The 18,252-nt window shown below is 46.7% G+C and overlaps 1 protein-coding gene across 1 annotated transcript; it reads left to right on the forward strand.

Moving 5' to 3' along the window:
• Positions 1-9,036: 9,036 nt before the first annotated feature.
• LOC126548039 (uncharacterized) lies at positions 9,037-17,339 on the forward strand. The gene is made up of 2 exons (XM_050196120.3): positions 9,037-9,275; positions 16,758-17,339. Exons 1-2 carry the CDS (start codon positions 9,049-9,051, stop codon positions 16,939-16,941), a joined length of 411 nt encoding a protein of 136 aa, XP_050052077.2. The 5' UTR covers positions 9,037-9,048; the 3' UTR covers positions 16,942-17,339.
• The last annotated feature ends 913 nt before the right edge of the window (positions 17,340-18,252 follow it).

Raw genomic sequence — 18,252 nt, forward strand, 5'->3', positions numbered from 1 at the left:
CGGCTCAAAGCGCATGAAAAAGCGACTGAAGCTTCCTCATGTGAAGACCAGGTGAGTCGCAGCAATGTCGCAGGTGAGTCGCAGCAAAGAAAGACTATGTAATGAGTCCCGGTATTTATTTGCACTCCATACACATCGGGATGAGCAGTGTAAGCCGGAGTGTCGTATTCTTTGAGCAGAGAGGCTCTGGATGCTACCCCAAATTCACTAACAGAGTTCAGACTTGCGGAGAGCGTTGTAGGATGCGTTTTAGCGTCCAATCCGTGCGTACTTAGGCTTTACAGCCAAAGCTGCTAAGGGAATGTCAGTGTTTGAATCTACAGCCACTAAAATGCGAATGTCTGGTTCCATTATTCCGGATTTTCTTTCACTCGCATATAGCTTGAAATTTAAAAGAGAAAAAAAAATGCCGCATCAAGCTTACAACACTGTACTGAGTAATATACTACAAGCGACACATTTCTATAACCTACCTATATATCGGGTCATAAAATAGGGACAGCAACTTCTAAAATTTGTCGTAAATACGGAGGCGCAAAGGAAAGGAAAAAGGCGCAGGCTTCATAACTGTTCATTTTACGGGCACTTGAAGTATTTAGTCTGGAGAAGACACAAAATGAGTGAGTGAGTGAGTGAGTGAGTCAGTCAGTCAGTCAGTCAGTCAGTCAGTCAGTCAGTCAGTCAGTCAGTCAGTCAGTCAGTCAGTCGGTCGGTCGGTCGGTCGGTCGGTCGGTCGGTCGGTCGGTCGGTCGGTCGGTCGGTCGGTCGGTCGGTCGGTCGGTCGGTCGGTCGGTCGGTCGGTCGGTCGGTCGGTCGGTCGGTCGGTCGGTCGGTCGGTCGGTCGGTCGGTCGGTCGGTCGGTCGGTCGGTCGGTCGGTCGGTCGGTCGGTCGGTCGGTCGGTCGGTCGGTCGGTCGGTCGGTCGGTCGGTCGGTCGGTCGGTCGGTCGGTCGGTCGGTCGGTCGGTCGGTCGGTCGGTCGGTCGGTCGGTCGGTCGGTCGGTCGGTCGGTCGGTCGGTCGGTCGGTCGGTCGGTCGGTCGGTCGGTCGGTCGGTCGGTCGGTCGGTCGGTCGGTCGGTCGGTCGGTCGGTCGGTCGGTCGGTCGGTCGGTCGGTCGGTCGGTCGGTCGGTCGGTCGGTCGGTCGGTCGGTCGGTCGGTCGGTCGGTCGGTCGGTCGGTCGGTCGGTCGGTCGGTCGGTCGGTCGGTCGGTCGGTCGGTCGGTCGGTCGGTCGGTCGGTCGGTCGGTCGGTCGGTCGGTCGGTCGGTCGGTCGGTCGGTCGGTCGGTCGGTCGGTCGGTCGGTCGGTCGGTCGGTCGGTCGGTCGGTCGGTCGGTCGGTCGGTCGGTCGGTCGGTCGGTCGGTCGGTCGGTCGGTCGGTCGGTCGGTCGGTCGGTCGGTCGGTCGGTCGGTCGGTCGGTCGGTCGGTCGGTCGGTCGGTCGGTCGGTCGGTCGGTCGGTCGGTCGGTCGGTCGGTCGGTCGGTCGGTCGGTCGGTCGGTCGGTCGGTCGGTCGGTCGGTCGGTCGGTCGGTCGGTCGGTCGGTCGGTCGGTCGGTCGGTCGGTCGGTCGGTCGGTCGGTCGGTCGGTCGGTCGGTCGGTCGGTCGGTCGGTCGGTCGGTCGGTCGGTCGGTCGGTCGGTCGGTCGGTCGGTCGGTCGGTCGGTCGGTCGGTCGGTCGGTCGGTCGGTCGGTCGGTCGGTCGGTCGGTCGGTCGGTCGGTCGGTCGGTCGGTCGGTCGGTCGGTCGGTCGGTCGGTCGGTCGGTCGGTCGGTCGGTCGGTCGGTCGGTCGGTCGGTCGGTCGGTCGGTCGGTCGGTCGGTCGGTCGGTCGGTCGGTCGGTCGGTCGGTCGGTCGGTCGGTCGGTCGGTCGGTCGGTCGGTCGGTCGGTCGGTCGGTCGGTCGGTCGGTCGGTCGGTCGGTCGGTCGGTCGGTCGGTCGGTCGGTCGGTCGGTCGGTCGGTCGGTCGGTCGGTCGGTCGGTCGGTCGGTCGGTCGGTCGGTCGGTCGGTCGGTCGGTCGGTCGGTCGGTCGGTCGGTCGGTCGGTCGGTCGGTCAGGCCCCAACAATGAAACGTTCCTATTCGAGCGCTTCCTAACCTTACATGAGGCATCCTTACAGCGAAGGACCGATGGAGGAAGCAAGCGTAGTCTGAAAGCTCCCTTCACCCGTCCTCACGTAAGGAGCGGTTGCCGCGTGCCTGGGTTCGAGATTATCTCTTAAAAGCTTTACGCGAACACCATTATTTTATTTAAAGAAATGTTGTATCGTCGCACAATCTTTAAATTGAAGAGCTAATATAGAGAAGCGTGGACACTTTCTTCTAGCTTTGTTTGCTAAAGTTAAAAACTGTAACGCATTACAGTGCAAAACTTGATGCGCTTCAACGCTGGCACCCCGGCGTCGTGGAACGCCTAGCAACGCCTAGCAACGCTTCCATGCCGCACGCGTGACTGAAACGAACATGCCTGGCAAGACGTACCATGCTCGCGCTTCTCCGCATGTGGGCGACAGCGCGCATGCGCAAGCAAACGTCACGTAGTTAAGTAGTGAGGTGAAGCGCTCGTTCAGGGCCAGGAGCGGCGTAAGGACGCATGAAGGTAGCTTTAGAGCACCTTATGCTGAGGAAGCACCGAGGAAGCCTTCACAGAGGGCCCCTCAGTAAGGAATCTTTCAGAGTGACATAAGGTAGCCTCATCGCAATAAAGGCTTTCTTACTGAGGTAAGGAAGATTTCATTGTTTGGCCCTCAGTCAGTCGGTCAGTCAGTCAATCAGTCACTCAGTCAGTTAGTTAGTTAGTTAGCTAGCTAGTTAGCTGGTTGGTCATTTAGTTAGTTGGTTAGTTAGTTAGTTAGTTAGTTAGTTAGTTAGTTAGTTAGTTAGTTAGTTAGTTAGTTAGTTAGTTAGTTAGTTAGTTAGTTGGGGTTTAATGGCGCTAAGACTACTCAGGTCATGCTTTGCCAGTCACAACACAATAGAAAACGCAACGATAAAGCAGATAAACCAGCCTTACATTATTCATTTATGTAAATAAGGAGTTGTCTCTAAAAAGTCAAACAAGCTAGTAAATGGCAGTAGCGGCTCTTCTGCCAGTAATAGGGCAGGGTGTAAGGGTATATGTAAATTATATAGGTTGTGTAAAAGTTTCCGTCTCTGTGTTTCAAAGTAGGGACATGTCATAAGGATGTGTATCCGCGGGTTTTCTTTTCGAAGGAGAAAATTGTGTGTAAGATGTGTGTGTCCAATCCAAAGTCGACACAAGATCACCTGACAGAACCACAGCAAGTGACAGCACGACTTCCACTCGCAAATACGGGTTTAGTAAGATGTAGCTTGTTGTTTGTTGCGCAGTCATACTATCTATAGATGGAAGCGTTGTGTTGGTTATGCCTTTTTACGCTGCCATTGATGCGCATCTATCCGCTGCTCCATTACCCTGGATCCCAACATGGCTTGGTACTCAGCAAAACCTAATTGACCTGCTGTATTTGTTTCTAGTCACTATGTTTGAAATATCCCCTAACAGGGGTTCACATTCCGATTTCACGTGTAGAGTCTTCACTGTGCTTATCGAATTAGTGTATATGACTGTGTTTTCGTGTTTGTCAGCGATGATCTTTTTAACTACAGAAGATATTACGTAGACTTCGGCTGTGTAGACAGAGGCATGCTGTTGTACTCGAATACTTTTTTCCCAATTTTCCGTTACGACACCACACCACGTGTTCTTTTGTTTTAGAGGCATCGTTGTAAAAATCCATGTAATTTTGACCTTTGTCCTGATGAGCGCGGAACTTTTGTATGATGTGTTCGAGCGGTGTGTCATTTTTCTTTAGAGGTACCAATGCGCAATCATTCAAATGTGTGAATTCGCACTACGGTGGTAGTCGTCGTAGCCTGTTAGCAACCTTAAGGAGCACATGAGGAATGTCATAAACCCGACAGTATTCATCCTATCGCAGAAGAAGAGTTCCGATTTGTGTAGTGTAAGCGTGAGTTACACTGTGCGACGAGGTTGTAGCATATGTGTTGTGGTGAGGACTGCATTTTGAGAATGTAGAAAAAAGTAGCGCTCTGCGATGCTGTAAAGGAGGTTCATTAAATTAAACGGATAAGCTCTGGGCATGTGATGTTCTGTAAGCACCACTTGCCAGTCGTATTCCTAGGTTATGAACTGGATCAAGCGGTCGGATGTAAGATTGTCAGGCGCGTCGCTATGCCGCTATGCCGCTATGCCCAACCTTAGGCTTAGCTCTCCATGCAGCGCATCCAACACTTCAAAGTCTCAGAACCGTGGGAAAACGAGGGCCAACCTTGGAAAAATCGACATCCTCGGTGTCCATTCGTCGAGTGCTGGTGATTCCAGCTAGAAAGCAAGACCGTCGAATCCAACTTGTGCTCGAGCGGCCGTAGTCGACGGAGCCCTCCGATCGCACGTCTGCTCGCGCTTTTTCGCTCCTGTGGCATATGCCGCTCTTCTTGACGCCAACATTTTGACAGCGAGTGTCCGCGGTCATCGAGTGAGATGTGTTCATGTTTCCCTGTGCGCGCATAAAAGCATCCTTGTGAATTTAGTCACTACGCGAATGTTTAGAAGTTTACTGCCGATAAAAGTACTTACTATCCTCCCTCCGTATAGCAGCCTAATAATTTGCTATCGATATCGATGCTTCGCCTCGTGCGTAACTGCCAGATTTCTTTTTACTCGGCAACCACAACAGTAATTTCGATGCGGTTTGTTGCATTTCAAAGAAAAAGGTAATATCAATTTTGTGAGATATTATCAAAATACAAGAAAGCCAAGCGACATGTTTACAACTCTGTAATTCTGCAATGAAAAACAATATTTCCGATCACTAAACTACACCTAATAATACGGCTAGAGCAGATAAACGTGATCTATGACACACCTTTCTGAGTTTTTTATGATGACTTTCGCAACACACTTGTAAACATTGTAAAAATTTCACGTATAGAATATGATTTCATACATCCCGTTTGCACGCTTTATGTGCTCTAAGAGATGCACTTGATAGAAGTGCGTTGTGTGTTCGTGCTGGAGAAATATAAATGTGTAAAATTTGCGTGTGTATACTTTTTGGACTTAGCGGTTCTTATCAATCATATTTAGAAATGCACCGCAATAATTTGAAATTGTGCTTCCTGAACTAGATAACCTGTAACTTTATCTACTAAATGCCACAAATTTTGCCCAAATCTGTACAGCGGTTGTCTCAAAAAGTATTTCAGCGTTTTACATGTCTTTCAATACGGAAATCCGAACAGTCAACATGCGCGCCATTCTGTCGCCCCCCTCCACTTTTTTTTTTTTTACTGGCGGCCGGTTTTTACACACTCTTAATTCAGCTCATTTCACTCACAGCTAGAGCTCGGGAGTAGGCCAAACTATAGACTATTAGTAAAGTGTCATGACTCGCTAAAGGTTTAGAAATGGAAGAGAGGAAAAAGAAGAAGGACACGGAGGCGACTCTCTCGCGCGCTCTCACGCGAGGCCCACGCGACAAACGAGAATCTGTCTCGCGCTTTCGAACACGCAGCTAATCGTGGCGGACGCACTTAGAACCATCGCAGAAAGGAACGGCATCGTCCTATACTGCCTGTCATGGGTATCAGTGTACCTGGCGGCACCGAAATTCACCGTCTCCTGCAAGGCTGCCTGTCAACCATGTGGGAAGAGACGCCATCCCGCAAAACGCCTTCCTCGATTTCACTCGCCGCACTTCGATATGGGGCCAAGGATGACGTGTCTCACGGGTTCAGTAACCTGGCCATCCAGCACGTCCTCCCAGACAATCGGGACCTTGTGCTCAAGCCGTGGTCCAAGGTCGATGAACGCACTTGCGGCAGCCACACAGGACAACCCAGGAGGCTGTTCCCGAGGGCCGAGTCGTACCCGCTCGTTGACATGAGCGTCAAGGACACCGTGGCTCAGTGTAACACCATGCAAGTACCACGGACCGTGCAAGGAGCCCGGCACCAGACGGTGGTACCCTCGACGTTCACCGTGCTCCTAATCATACAGAGGTAACGATGAATTGGGTGTTTTTTTATGTCAAATATCAGGACCGCTGCGGACATCCTCAGTCGACCGACAAATTTTATTTTATTTCCATACTGTCGTGAAAATCCCACTGACATCTTGTTTTGACTCGTAAAGAAAGAAATACAGCATGTAAATTGTTGAGTACAGAGTAGTACATATCAGGAATACCTCTGATATAGCAATCGGCCATGTAGCGCATTATTCAGCTGGTATTGCGCAATAACACGATCGGTGGGCGAGATTGTACACGTTATAACACGTTAAGCTAACAGACGGTTTTTCTATGGTTGCAATGAATTCACTTTCATAACAGTATGCTTAATATTAGAATATTTACGATATTTAAAGAAATGAAATGCGTCGGCAGCCGGAAACATTGCACGCATACGTTCATATTCCAGCGGAGCGCAATGTTTAGATGCCCTGATGATTATTACGCGAATTCATTATATGTCCCTTTAAATTAGTTTCTCGCATGATTAGCCGACACATCTATGTGCGGTTTTTCAGCATCTGCAACTATGCGTTGATCGTCATCAGTTTCAGAGGAAGAGTATGCAACTTCCCCGAATTGTGTGGCTTTGGCACGTGTATTGCTTATTAAGCGTAACTTTGACGTGCGTCCTATCCTCTGCGCTTGCGCCAGCCGTGGTTGCTTAGCGGCTTTGGAATTGTGCTTCTAAGCACGAGGTAGTGGAATCAAATCCCGGAGGCGGTGGGTGAATTTGAATGGGGGCGAAATGCAAAAACGCCCATGTACCATGCATTGGGCCATTGGTAAAGATCTCCAGGTGGTTGAAATTAATCTGTAGACTGTAGAAATTATCTGTAGATCTGTAGTTTTTTGCACTGTGGCGTGCCTTATAATCAGATTGCAATTATGGCACGTGAAACCACAGAATTTCTTTTATCCTCGATGCATTGGCGCTGGCAAAACGTCATATGCCTCGCAAACTTCACGACGATGCATAGCTGCTTCACGTTAACTTGCTTTATATAATTCGAGGTGTCTACGCTATTCTGCCTGCTGAAATCCTCCATTCCGTTAGAGTAAGTTTAAATAGAGGAGAACCAATCGAAATTCAATGGAACGGAGAATATATTTTGCTTTGCATGCAATATAGCGAATTTAATTTTTGTTGCATTTTATTGAAAAACATTTGAATATCCGGACTCTCTGAGGAGGATTCTTCCTTTAAGTAGTTACTGCTAAATTCAGGAAAATCAATTACAAGTCTAACTCCAAAAAAAGAAAAGAACGATATCGCAGTACGTGAAAGTTACGTAAACACTGATAAACATAAAGCGGATAAAGATTATATTTTATAAACCGCTCTGTAACACAGCGCTAATTTGTGAGTTGGACTAATGCAAACCAATCGTAAATACTGTAACAACTTAAGATAAGCTATAAATTCACAGGGCACATTTATCCGTTTCAGGTACCCGTGCTATCAGGAACAGCATAAAAAAAAGCGAGACATTTTTTGCTGCAGAGTCAAGAATTCGTAAACATTGTGCTAAACATTTTTATGAACGCATTTGAAATAGTTTTTAAACTCGTTTACGCTTCAAATGAACATGTGGTCTAACTCAGTCGGTCGTATTCCGCTATATGCCGTAAATACAACGAATTTCATCGCTTAATCCTCACGTACCAAGCCAGAGCAAAGGCATCGAATGGATGTGTGCGAATTCGGGAATGTCTCGTATCGGCACTAGTCTGGCAGAAGGAAGATGAAGCCCGCGGAAAGGGCAATTATTGCTATTCTTTTACAAAACGCCTGGAGAAGGAGAGAAGAACACGATATGCGCCAAAGAGAACCCGTCCGCAAATTGGGAGGTTTGTATCATCTACGGCTGAATATAGCGTCTATCATTTTTATTTATCGATTCGTTCCTGCGTAGTTTTGGTTTACCAGCTGATTTAAACTCTCCTCACAGCTCGACATCACTTCGTTGGATAGTATTGCTTCAGGAAATTAATGAATGTGTAGTTTTTATTGGCGCAAGGGCCTGATATGGCCAAAGAGCTCGAGTGCTTCAGGAACGGTTCCAACCTATGGGCCATGAACTTAGCACGGTTGCATACAACAACAACAACAACAACAACAATAATAATAATAATAATAATAACAATAGCCACGAGAATACCATATACAACAACATTTTGGGGTACGTGCTAATTTAGAGCTCCTGTGTATATACGATGCCGCTGTCTGCTACCATACAAATTGCGTAAGAATGAAAAACACAAATAAATAATTAATCAACGTGCACTGAGACATTTTTTTTCACAAGGGGTAGCATTTCCGACACCACACTGTGTCTCATAGACAAAGGCGGGGTATAAAAGGACGAAGTTCAGGCGTCTGCCCCTTTATGAAAAAAATTCCAAAGTTTAACACACAACAGCGGCAGGAAAAACTGACAGTAAAGCCAGTGGTGCATGGAGGTAGTGATCTCAGTTCACCTGGGAAGTATTGTGTTAGGACACTTTTTTATTTTTTGTAAATTTCTTTATTGATTGGAATGAAGTCGTGTCTGAACAACTAAAATCGAATAAAAAAACGCTAACCTTGAGTACAGCTCCTTGAGCACTTTTCGGTCGCGCGTTAAGAACAACTTTTAAACACAAGGGAAAATAGCAATTGTTGGAACTCGCAGAATAATGTTTTGGCAATCCATGAAACCTTCTCAGTGAGGTTAGGATGAGTTAGAATAAATTATGCTGTGTCTTAATACATGGCAGTTGGATTTCCAGAACCAACATTACTGTGTGTATTCAGCACAATTTTTCCTGCTTCCCGGATGGGTGATGACATCGTTAGTGTTTCGATTCGGAAGGCCCTGGTCACTTAGTATAAAGCAGGACACGTTTTGTGAGACGACCTGCAGCGTTCCTCGGAGCCTTGCTTGACGAATGTGCAGTTCAACATCAGTGTTCATTGTCGTCATGTATTGTCAACGCAGTGCGCGACATCCGAGTATGCGTGGAGTGGAGGCGGCCGCGACCATGAGTGGCCAGTTCGTCGAGTGCGACCACGTGCCTTCTGCCGAGTACAGCCTCGACGTCTTCGGCTGCAGGCTACGCATCCACCCACGTGACACGCTGCCGTGCGGGTCGACGATGCTGAACGCCTTCAAGGCTGAGAGCAACGGCAACACGTACGGCGTGGCTGGACCGAGCAGCTGCATTTGGAGGCTACACGTGAGGTAGGCCAAGCACCAGTCCAGCTAAAACACCGCAGTCAATGTGTGGCTTCTTTTATTAGTATTCCATTTACGCCATCTTATCTCGTAAGAGACACCGTGATTGTAGGTCACATATATGCTCGTGTAATTCAAGGTGTGACGATGAACTGCTGCCTAGGCCTGTTTGAGGTAATCATGTAGCGTAATCTTTCAACGTTAAATATACGTTCAGCGAAGGGATTGTTGCAGTTTCCTCAAAAGCCGATGCCGGAGCTTGTAGAGGGGCATGCAGCCTGTTCGTTAGCATCCAGTTCTGGGCAATTTGGCCTTACAGTCAAAGGATTGAGGAGATAGAGAGAGAATGTATAAATATACAGACTGTGAAGAGCAAATTTCTGGTTCGCATAATCAGTCTTTTCTCCTAGTCACATAAAATTTGAAAGCTTAGAAAAAGATACAAGATACAAAGCTGCACCAAGTCTACAACTTCGTAGCTGAGTAATATATGAATGATATATTTCTAAAATCTGCATGTATTGAGTCATAAAGCGGACAGCACCACTGGTAACAATTTGTGAATTCGAAGACGAGAAGGAAGGCAAGGGGCTGCGGGCTTGTTTACTGTTTGACTTCTCTATCGACACCTGACCCATATACACCTACCATGAAAAAGACGCAATATCACAGGAGTAATAGATGCGATAAAATTCGTACGAAACTATGTGTTATAGATAAAAGCGTACAGGATGAGAAAAAGAAGTAGGATACACTCGCCTTAATTGGTTAGTGGCTACGGTGTTGGGCTGCTAAGCATGAGGTTGCGGGATCAAATCTTGGCCACGGCGGACGTATTTAGACGGGGGCAAAGTGCGAAAACACCAGTGTACTTAGAATTAGGTGCACGTTGAAGAAACCCACGCGGTCCAAATTTCCGGAGTGCTCCACTGGGGCGTGACTCATAATCAGATCGTTGTTTTGGCACGTAAATTCCCATAGTTATTTTTTATTTTAGAAATACCATATTCATACAACTGATATGTAAATATTTCGAAAGGAAAACAAGCAAGCACACCAATTTAAAGATGAAGCTATAGAGAAAGTGTTGCAGCGCGTTGTCGGTCCGCCGTGTATATAATACGCGAAAGCCCAAAGTCGCTGTAGCCACTTTTGCCTCGCAATCTGTACTCTTCCGTGAGACCAGTCGCTAGACCATGTGGTGGTCAAGCATGGTCTTACAGAAAAAGTACCGCCTTGTGAAAGCTACGAGCCATTGTCATTCTGTCCTCAAAGGAGCGAAAGAAAAGCAAAGTTCTTAGCCACCCGACTGTAGAACGAAGCGATGAACGAAGCCCATGCGTCTTTGTCAGCCTAGGTTATGTGCCTTGGCTGACATCAGCTTCCCGATGTCAACAGCCACATGCACAGCGTATAATGTGGGTGTACTGAAGACAGTAGAAAGTGGAAGAAAACGCACCCCCCAGGAGAACGCGACACAGAGTTATTTGGTTCCCTTAGCAAGCATACTAAATATTGCGCAACTGATTTTCCCGTTCATTAGTCTTGAGAAAAATCCAGAAACTCAGCTGAGTGGCCAGTCCCTCGCGCAGATATATACATCTGGATGCCGATGGAAAACTGAGCCCTGACTCCGACTCTGTACCGCCCGAAGCGTCGAGGTCGCTTCGAAAATAAAGTATTCAAGACCAAATGACACTGTATGTCCCGTTTACAGCCCAGCTGCAATGAAGTTTCGAGTTGGCTGGGTTGATTTTAATTGAATAGCACCAGGCTATGATAGCAGTATTTGAAAAGATTGGCCGGTAATAGTCTGGGTGTTTTTTTCTTTTTGTTTGTATTAGAGCCCGCAATTGGAATTTAAGGTGACGGCGCGTGCCGCAAGTCCCAAACCACGGCCTGCCATATTTCAATTGTTCCCGCGTGATGCCTAAACTCTCAAATTTTGCCAAAGGGTCAAGTGAGCTCATCCTCAGTGATCTGAGGTCTGCTTCATTTCAGCGAGTGAGAGACGTTTTTTTCGGTTTCGGTGTCTAAAACGCCTACTTGTATTTCAAATATAATATTTTGCACGAAAGTTGCTCTTACCCGCGCTTTCTTAAAAAACGACATTTTTATGACCCGAAGTTTTCATGCGGTTCTTTTTTAAATGAAATGGCATATTATTTAGGCGGTAAGGCGCAAAAATGTATTGCTCACCTAAGAGAGAGCGATCTCTTACAAGTACGACGAGTTCTTTTGAGATATGAATGCCTAGTACTAATTTGTTATTTTTTCGCTTTGCTTGCCTTCGCTTGATTTGGCCCTGACCTGCCCGAACATGCGGGGGCGCAATAACGCAACACTATTCCAAATTGGACCGCAACGCAACACTATTCCGAAGACCTCGAGCGTACCGGAATCTTGGAAGAACGCCAACATAATCCTAATCCATAAGAAAGGCGACGCCAAAGACTTGAAAAATTATAGACCGATCAGCTTACTGTCCGTTGCCTACAAAGTATTTACTAAGGTAATTGCAAATAGAATCCGGAACACCTTAGACTTCCGTCAACCAAAGGACCAGGCAGGATTCCGTAAAGGCTACTCAACAATAGATCATATTCACACTATCAATCAGGTGATAGAGAAATGTGCGGAATATAACCAACCATTATATATAGCTTTCATTGATTACGAGAAAGCGTTTGATTCAGTCGAAACCTCAGCAGTCATGGAGGCATTGCGGAATCAAGGTGTAGACGAGCCGTATGTAAAAATACTGAAAGATATCTATAGCGGCTCCACAGCCACTGTACTCCTCCATAAAGAAAGCAACAAAATACCAATAAAGAAAGGCGTCAGGCAGGGAGATACGATCTCTCCAATGCTATTCACAGCGTGTTTACAGGAGGTATTCAGAGACCTGGATTGGGAAGAATTGGGGATAAGAGTAAATGGAGAATACCTTAGTAACTTGCGCTTCGCTGATGATATTGCCTTGCTTAGTAACTCAGGGGACCAACTGCAATGCATGCACACTGATCTGAAGAGGCAGAGCACAAGGGTGGGTCTAAAAATTAATCTGCAGAAAACTAAAGTAATGTTTAACAGTCTCGGAAGGGAACAGCAGTTTACGATAGGTAGCGAGGCACTGGAACTGGTAAGGGAATACATCTACTTAGGGCAGGTAGTGACCACGGATCCGGATCATGAGACTGAAATAATCAGAAGAATAAGAATGGGCTGGGGTGCGTTTGGCAGGCATTCTCAAATCATGAACAGCAGGTTGCCACTATCCCTCAAGAGAAAAGTATATAACAGCTCTGTCTTACCAGTACTCAGGTATGGGGCAGAAACTTGGATGTTTACGAAAAGGGTTCTGCTTAAATTGAGGACGACGCAACGAGCTATGGAAAGAAGAATGATGGGCTTAACGTTAAGGGATAAGAAAAGAGCAGATTGGGTGAGGGAACAAACGCGAGTAATGACATCTTAGTTGAAATCAAGAAAAAGAAATGGGCATGGGCAGGACTTGTAATGAGGAGGGAAGATAACCGATGGTCATTAAGGGTTACGGACTGGATTCCGAGGGAAGGGAAGCGTAGCAGGGGGCGACAGAAAGTTAGGTGGGCAGATGAGATTAGGAAGTTTGGAGGGTCAACATGGCCACAATTAGTACATGACCGGGGTAGTTGGAGAAGTATGGGAGAGGCCTTTGCCCTGCAGTGGGTGTAATCAGGCTGATGATGATGATGATGATGATTCCAAATTATTCTGTTCCATTCCTGCAATCAGGCCTCCACGATTGGTACGAATTTTGGGGGGGAGGCACCCCCCCTTCGTTTGTCTGTCACGTGACGTCAGGAAAACTTTTCAACTCATATGACGTATTATCATTGATTAGACCGAATAAAAGAAGAATGCCCATTTCAGATTCTACGCTTCTTCATCATCAGCCGTCCGCTATGGCTCCAATGTGCTTGGGTTGTGCCCACTTCGCCTGCTAGTCACGTAAACTCACAAAACCACGAAAATTCGCCACTGCAAAGTAACGTAACAAATTTTTTTTTCGGAATACCTGGAGACTCCCCCGTTCCGAAATGAATAGATAATGGCTGCCCGCCGATACCTACGGCACTGGTTGCTCGGATCTGCAGTGGAGATTGGATTTACAAGTGTATTATAAGATATCTTGCGTGCAAAGTGACGCTATCGAGCCCTTTCGGCACCCACACCCTTGACTAAAATTGAACGGAAAAGCGATTCCCGAAAAAAAACTCATTTTCTCCTGTGTCTGTGAATGCAGAATGAAATTGAAGAGTGCAGTCCAAACTTGCCATTGCGAGTTTTCTAGCGCTCTCATTAGTTTCCGTTTACGCGTGCCATTTTGTTGGCGACACCGTGTTCCGCGTACTTTTGTTCACGGGTACACGACATTACTTTACCACCTTTGTTACCCTCAGGGTTCGTTTCAGTGGCATTTTTACCCTTCCGTAGCACGTCCCCGCGTTATTCTACCAGAGAGCGAAAGCTAAGCGAAGGGTAGTGGGCCAATCGCCGACGCCGGCACTTCCATCCTGGTCCGGTTACATACTTTCACGGCGGTAGCTCGGCCCCACTGAAACGCTCTCCACTTCGACGTACTCCTCGGTTCTGGTCCGCCAATTAGACAAGAAAAATGTGCCAAGGTTGGCTATGCTATTCGCTCCAGAAGCAAACCAATGTGACGTCCTATAACTACGAGAGCTTTCCATTGACCTCTGTAAACAACGCCACGGGTCACCGAACAATGCTTGCGTCGACGGTTACGTAAATATGACTTCAGGAGATTGGAATAAAAACAGGTTGGAATATATTTTCTTTTATAGGGCCCCCGTTTGCTATTTCCCTTCTCTGCCGCAGTTATAGAGGCCTGTATAAGCAGCGTTCAAGCACTGTCTGTTGCTTGCTCTCAGTGGCCGGGCCAAATTGTGCGTTTTAGGTGCTATGCGCGCTTGAAATGGCAAAGTAGCTTTTCTTTGTCTTTATTTTTTTATATACGTAGCACAATGACGCACGTATGTACCTAGTTATGTTGGCGAAGGAATACGCTCTTAAAATAAACACGAATACTTATTAAATGTGCAATAGATTGCTACGTCTCTTCCAAAGCAATATTTTATAACAATATTTCAACAGCAACACTGTAAAAAAATATCGAAATTAAGTTTGAGTTTCTTTTCCGTCCTATGGTGGGAGACTGTAGAACAAAGTCGTTTCTTGCTGAAAAAAATAAATACCGTCGAAGTAAAGCGCTACCCGCTTCACATGCAGCGATAGGAGCGTGCGATTAAACCGGTTGGTATCTGCTTCCGACGGTGCAACAATGATAAGCTTTGGATTAAGAAGGTGCCATGGGAATTTGCGCAACTGTGTTTCCGAAATTGCTTTCGAGAACAGCGCTACGGTGAGTGCGGAGAGTTCAGCCAGCCATCAATCAAAGGGTCTTTTCAGACTACATACAATTTATAATACATTGAAAAGGAAGGTGTGCAATCGGTGCATTTTACCAGTGCTGAGATATGGGGCAGAGACATGGAGACTGACAAAGAAGCTTGAGAACAAGTTGAGCACCACGCAAAGAGCCATGGAACGAAGATTGCTAGGCATAACGTCAAGAGACAAAAAGAGAGCGGCTTGGATCAGGGAGCAAACCGGTATTTACGATATTCTAATTGACATCAAGAGTAAAGAATGGAGCGGGGCCGGTCATGTTGTGCGCAGCTTAGATAACCGTTGGGCCATTAGATTTACAGAATGGGTAGCAAAAGAAGGGGAACGCAGTCGAGGAGGGCAGAAGGATAAGGCAAGTATTGAAATTCGGAAATTTGCGGGCGCTAGATGGAATCGGATGGCGCAGGACAGGGCTAATTAGAGATCGCAGGGAGAGGCATTTCTCCTGGTCAGTTGGACACAAAAAGGATGATCATGATGATGATGATGATGGTGATGATGATGACGACGACGACGACGACGACGACGACGACGACGACGACAATTTACCGAATATATCGAGAGCTGCCCTAGTTTTATTATGGTGACGGTTTTTGCCTCGAAAATCGAGCCAAACGTTTCGTCATTTGCATAGGCTTCCAAAGCTGGATCTTTAACCCCTATGGGAACGAAATTGCAACTTTCCAAAGCCTAATCACTGCATTTGTCTCGTTTGGCTTGTTTTCTGGAATGTCTCTGTCACCTGCCTTTGCCAATATTTGCCCTACACCTTTAGGTAATCGTGAGAAACCCGCTCGTGCTACAGAAAACGCGCAAGCTTCGCCATGCAGCCGCTTTGGACGCTAGCTGCTACGTATCCAGATGTTTTGCCTATAAAAGAAACCTTCGCAATTCAAGGAAAATTCGTCCAGGTTCCCGGATCAAAGCCGGTACTAACGCCTTTCTAGGTGGTCTTTACACCATCTGAGATAACCAGGAGTCCAGCTTAAGTGCACACAGCATGTAGGCTAATCAATCGACAAATCGAAACACATGGATTAGGGTGGATTACAATTTTCCCTTTCATGAACCTTCCTCCACCTTGCGCGCTTCAGTAGAACTGATTTCCGATGTTCAGCGTCCACGTGCTTGGAGATGTCGATTATTCCCCTTCTTGCTCCGATCTGCTAACTTCCTCGTTAACTTAGACGGTAGAAAGACCGTCAATGAAAGGCGTTCGTCAGGAGGTCGATCTCTCCGGACTGGGACGAACTTTTCATAAGCTCAGAAGTTTGGTTTCTGAAAAACGGCGAATTGTCTGCTGTAAAGCATCATATTACAGTTGAACTTTAGAAAAACAGTGAAAACGAGATTTCAGAAAGCAAATTTTTTTTAGCTTCCCCTTTTCTTGAATTCTGAAAAAAAAATTCAAAATTTCGGGTGGATGACACTTTTCTCGTTCATGAGCCTTTCTCCACCTTTCGTGCTTCCGACAACTGAGTTTCCATGTCCGCAAAGCTCTACAACGCCTATTTCTCTTCCATTGCAAATACGCTATACATATCGCAGAAAGCATTAGACATAGCGTTTTATTTCATCCTTTACGGTTAGGTGAGAGAGTGGTTGAAGTAATTCGAATAGTATACGATCTCATCCATGTTTGCGTATGCTGCTGTTGTGCTTTGCAAACCCTGTCTCTTCTTCTACAGGCAGGCTTTCTAAAGCTTTCTCAGCCCACAACTATTCCTTTGGCAGACCTCCTTCATATAGAGAAACCTTCTTTCCTAGATTTGTAAAACATAAATGTTCTGAAGAGATTGAAAGGATCATAGCTACTTTGAAGTATATTCGGTTAATTGCGCATAACTCATCATTAGCAGCTTCACACGAGCACAAACCAGGAAAATGTTTACCTCGATAGAGTATACGTTCATGTGCTGCAACAATTCTTTACATTTTTCGTTTGGGAAAGAGGACATTGGCTCTCTTCGTGGCTGAGTCACATACAATTGGCATCTTTTATTATTCCATCAGGTTCGCCCCGAACAGAGTAGACGACAGTCCGACAATCACGACAGGAGTCGCCCGTCGTCTCCTGCATCGCCGCACGTGTGGCTGTCGTCTGCTCGGCGGCACCTCGCCACAGCTGGAGCGGCACAACAGCCGCAAGCTCTGCAGGCGGCCTTACTGCCACATCAGCTGTGCTTATCCAAGCTGAGTAGCTGACCGTGCGTTCTCTCCTGACCACGTGACCGGCGACATCAAAGTGCACTGCGTTCGCTGGCACGATGGCTACAATAGACGTATGCGGGCGCACTGCTGGCTGCACTGCGTTCCCGGGATGGCGACCTTGCGCAAGGCTTGGCGAGGACGGGCCCAGCAACCGCTGCGAGCTAGTCGCCGTGTCGCTGTCCCGCGACGATAGTGCAACAAAACTGTGGCGCCCCTTGCCAGGAGTGGGTGCACTTTTTTTTCGTAACATTTTACATTTTTTTCAGTGCATTTGTGCGAAAGTAGTATTGTCATATGTATTTAAAATACAGCTATTTGCGATCGAAATATGTTGCTATGTTGATTCCTTGAGCATGGCATTTGTGGGCGATAGTAATAGGCGAAATTGAATGAGCCATGGCACTCCATTTATCACTGTCATTATGCTTTTTTTTTCATAGCTATACCGTTCAAAAGCTACGACGTGATCTCGAAAAGGCTGCTTTGTTACATGGTGGCCAGGGCCGACAAGTGGTTATGTTCGTGTGCACGGCTGTAATATCCCGCAATGTAATCTAATCCACGGAAGCACAGGGCTAGCTGGAATTGCACGCCGCGTTGCTCCAAATGTAGTCCTTCTAAAGCCGCCAGGATTCAGCCTTCCTTCTTTAAGGATTGCTTGGGGGATACCCGCAAAATACGAACGCATACTCTCATGCATACAGAGAAACGTGTTCGAATGGCTCATACCTAAGAGGGACTTGCGGACGGCAACTTCTGATGAGCTAATGGTTGCGAAGATGAAGTAGAAGCACGAGAACATGATTACCCATGTTATTATTATTATTTTTTTTATTACAAGTTTCACCCCTGCTTAAGTTTTCCCCTAACTCTGGTAGCTCACAAATGCATTATCCTTTCCGATAAGAACACAAAGCGCAGCGGGAACTTTTCCCTCGGCTTGTACCACTATCTTCCAAACTAGCACTGAACGTTCGTAGATATGTGACAACTAATGTTGGTCTAACTGGTTTACGAAGGTCATGAAAGTTGGCTTGCGCATATTTGTACCGACAAAACAGCTCAAAATTATTCACTTGTTTTGTAACGTACTATAAACGACAATAAGTTTGAGAGACCATGCCCACAGAAAAGCGAGGCATATAAGGCCTAGATATGTAGAAGCTTGCATTTAGGCGTTTCATTACCTTTGCAATTTTATTGTAGAATCAATTCATCCACATTGAACGTGCTGAAGACAGCAACAGAGGTAAATCAAGATATTTCTGGAGCAACGTGTGCTCTCACTGTTGAACAA

Source organism: Dermacentor andersoni, chromosome 1 (genome assembly GCF_023375885.2).
Source record: "Dermacentor andersoni chromosome 1, qqDerAnde1_hic_scaffold, whole genome shotgun sequence".
Lineage (NCBI taxonomy): Eukaryota > Metazoa > Arthropoda > Arachnida > Ixodida > Ixodidae > Dermacentor > Dermacentor andersoni.